Below are 3,483 nucleotides of genomic sequence, written 5' to 3' on the forward strand. Positions count from 1 at the left end.
ACAAACAAATATTACAACAATTATCATTCCTCTCCAAGTATTTAAGAGGGTTAAAGTTAACATGATAGGACATGGGTTTGGTAAAGAAACTAAGTCTGAGATGATTTTATTCATTAAAACCAAGGATAGAGAGCTCTGGGCTCTAAATTTCAATAAAATAAGTCAATAATTTCACAAAACACTTCTTAAACATGAGCCAATTACCAAGAAAACCCTTCAGCATTTACTTTACTAAAAGGAAAGGAAGAAAAACTTTGCCAGTTTATTTTCAGCTGAAATGAGAGTTAATTTATAAGGGGGAACTTGTCTTCGGAGTTTATATAAAAGCATTTAAAGTAAAATATGCAAATATTTAAGTTTTACAAAAAGACTCTATTTAAAATGGGATAGCAAAAATGAGAGGGAAGCTATCTCTTTTCCAAGTGGCACAGAATTTCTCCATTAACAGTTAGTTTGTGTCAGAAGTGTTATTTCTATGTTTAAACAGCAGCATGCTAATTAAGCTGATAAATGTATTTCTAACAATTCTAACTAAATAAAATACAAAACAATAGAAGTTTATTTCCTTGCTCATTTATATAGAACTTCCATTAATGCTGTCTGAAATGGAAAGATGGAAGAGCCCCAAATAAGACACAACTATGGATTTCTTCCAAGTTTAAGTTTGCAGAGACAGTGAACTATTTCCTTATTAAGTTGACATCACATATCTAGCTACAGTTTATGATATTATTCTTTCTAAACATAAGATTCAAAGTTTAGGAGTTACAAAATTCCAGGATAGCATATTTATTTGAAAAATTGGGGAGGCATGCAAATACCTCACACTTTTTGTACACTTTAGCAGGCAGGCATTGTGCAGTATCAACAAGCTAATGGCAGAGATTTCCAGGAAATCGTAAAATTCTAAAAATGGCATATTGTCTATTTTGTTGTTTTTTAGAGAAAAATTTAGTTTCCAAATCATCACCCTAGCATCCCTGCACATGGAGGTGTCTGAAATAAAAAGACACCATAATGTCATTTATAGTAAATATTAATGAGTAAGTAATCTTTTAAACTGAGGATTTCAAACTTCATAGAAGTTACTTATCTTTGAATACCCAAATGTAAATTTTCATTTGCATATTCAACAATATTTCAGTAAGTAGAAGGAGAAACACAGGCAGATGAGTTACCTTTGAGTACAGACACTGTTTCTTATGATGTAAAATTAACCCTGAAAAAGCCCTTTATTCTGGCAAAGGATGACCATGAAAAGCTTCATCTGAAAGTATTTTTTTAACGTCATGCATCTAAAAGGAGGCTGGGCATGTTGAAGGTGATCTTTCAATCTGGCTTATAATACACATACAATTTCATACCTTTGGAAGTTTTCTGCTGGCGGAACATATAGGCCATATATACACTGAAAGGCTACAGATGATTAAAAATTACTAGGAAGTTAAGTTTCAAATATACTCAACATCTTGGAGGAAAAGCCATCATCTACTTTTAACACCATATATAGTCAGCATTGTGCAACCTTGCCTTAAAACCATTGAAAACACAAAAGCCTAACAAAAAATCAAAAATGAAATATTTATTACCGCATTTTGTGACTTAACACCTTTTTTTAACATAACGTCACAGTCCTCATACAAGTATTTTAATGTAAATTTGACAAAGCTTAAAGGTAACAGCATTTTCTTCTAGTGAGGAACACGTGCTGAGAAAAGAAGAATTCATGGACATACAATACCAATTCCACAGCAGATCTGATACTAGCAAAAACATTCTTTTTTTTTTCAATTGAGGTAAACACATAGAATATCTAACATGAAACAATTAATAGACCGAACTCTGTACGAAGTTTGTTACAGTATTCTCTTGCTCCTTTTTATCCCCCAAGCTTTGAGTTTCTGATAAAGTCCTAGTTATGGTGCAATGACCATTAATAACTTTTTTGTGTTGAGGAAAGCTGCCCAACTTAAGATTGTTTTGTCCACAGCCAAGGCTCAGAACTCCTCCTGGAAGAAGCTCCTGCTCTGTCTTTAAATCTTCATTGGCAAGCTCTTTGAAGAAGAGTCCCCCAAAATAATAATAAGAATTGGCTTAGGAAGCACAAACTATAAAGATCTGTTTGGAACTAAAAGACACATTTATGGAGGAACAAAGGCCGGGCATAAAAACACATTCTTGAAGCTGGAGTTGGAGTGATGAGGGTTCAGCCAAACGTTCATCATGGTCTCCAGCGTGGTTCTTTTCTCACTGGCCCAACAGGTTTAAAATATACCACAGTCTCTCCTGGATAGTGAATTCACTGATGAACCAAAACAGTCATTCTTTTGGGAACAACACACATAGTGTGGAAAACAAGGATATATTTTTTTTCTCTTCTAAAACTATTTGAGGCAACATAACGGCGTGATCAACAGAAATGTACAAGTTTAACTTAGTTCCTATGTTTATACTACAGTAGTTATAACTCTCGGAGTCTTTTTCCAGAGGATCTTTACATGGACAGAATTGTCTCAGTGAGCCCATGATTTCACATTTGTGTTCTTGTTGCATTGGTCCTCTGTTGCTTGATGAAAAATGACAAAAGTAAAAAATAATCACAGCTGTCTGGAATTTCATATTAAGTGTCAACATCTGGTCAAAGTTCAGCAAGTCTTAAAATAGTTTTTGCGTGTGTTTCCTTTTCCCTTGAGTTCCCTTGTACTATTGGGCATGAATGTCCATAACCTGTCCGCCAACATTGGGATCTACAGAATTTAACATTGTGGGGCTCTGTGCTGACATAGTCATTCCAGGGTGGGTAGGGGGTCCTCCGTGCATCATCATGGCTGGGTGGTGGGGATGGCTTGGCAAATATGAATGCATTGGGGGTCCATGTCTTAATTGAGTAGGGTGTGGGGTCATCTGGGGAGGAGTGTAACTTGGCTGTGCCATACTCATTCCCATAGGACCACCCTGAGAAACGTAGTCCCCTGGCATGCTCTGCAAACCTGAAAATAGAGAAGGAAAAAGAAAGCGGGTCAAATTCCTAAACATTTTTATACTTTACCCATCAAAGATGAAAAGAAAAAAAAAAACAACAGACACTGCAAATCTTATATCTAAATTTAGCTGCAGATTCTTGCCAATGTTTGCAGACATTCAAATTGTAGTTTGCATTTAATTTCATCGCACAGCAGTATAATGCAACACAACAGAACTAAATATTTAATGCAACTAAATGTCATAAAGTGGAACTGTTCTTCAAAATGGTATTCAGTACATTTCTTTGATAAATGCAATAAGAATATAAATTCTGAGTCAAGTTTTATCAGTTAACTGTTGATATATCATTTATTTTCCTTTGTTGCATTTGTAGATATGGACAAAAATGGTAGATACTAAAATAAAATAAAATTGACATCTTATCATATCTATATTTCTTCATGAAAAATTTATTATACAAAACATTATGGCATATTCATTTTGAAGGAATGGGCTTTT

At 34.5% G+C, this 3,483-nt stretch overlaps 1 protein-coding gene across 2 annotated transcripts in view; it reads right to left on the reverse strand.

Moving 5' to 3' along the window:
* Positions 1–1,562: 1,562 nt before the first annotated feature.
* Positions 1,563–3,483, reverse strand: part of MEIS2 (Meis homeobox 2) — a 200,602-nt gene continuing 198,681 nt past the window's right edge. For both annotated transcript variants that reach the window (XM_045527940.1, XM_045527930.1), the window contains exon 12: positions 1,563–2,990. In XM_045527940.1, the coding sequence (XP_045383896.1) occupies positions 2,704–2,990 (287 nt within the window). In that variant the 3' untranslated portion in view covers positions 1,563–2,703. The remainder of the gene's footprint in view (positions 2,991–3,483) is intronic.

Source organism: Lemur catta, chromosome 1 (assembly GCF_020740605.2).
Source record: "Lemur catta isolate mLemCat1 chromosome 1, mLemCat1.pri, whole genome shotgun sequence".
Classification (NCBI taxonomy): domain Eukaryota; kingdom Metazoa; phylum Chordata; class Mammalia; order Primates; family Lemuridae; genus Lemur; species Lemur catta.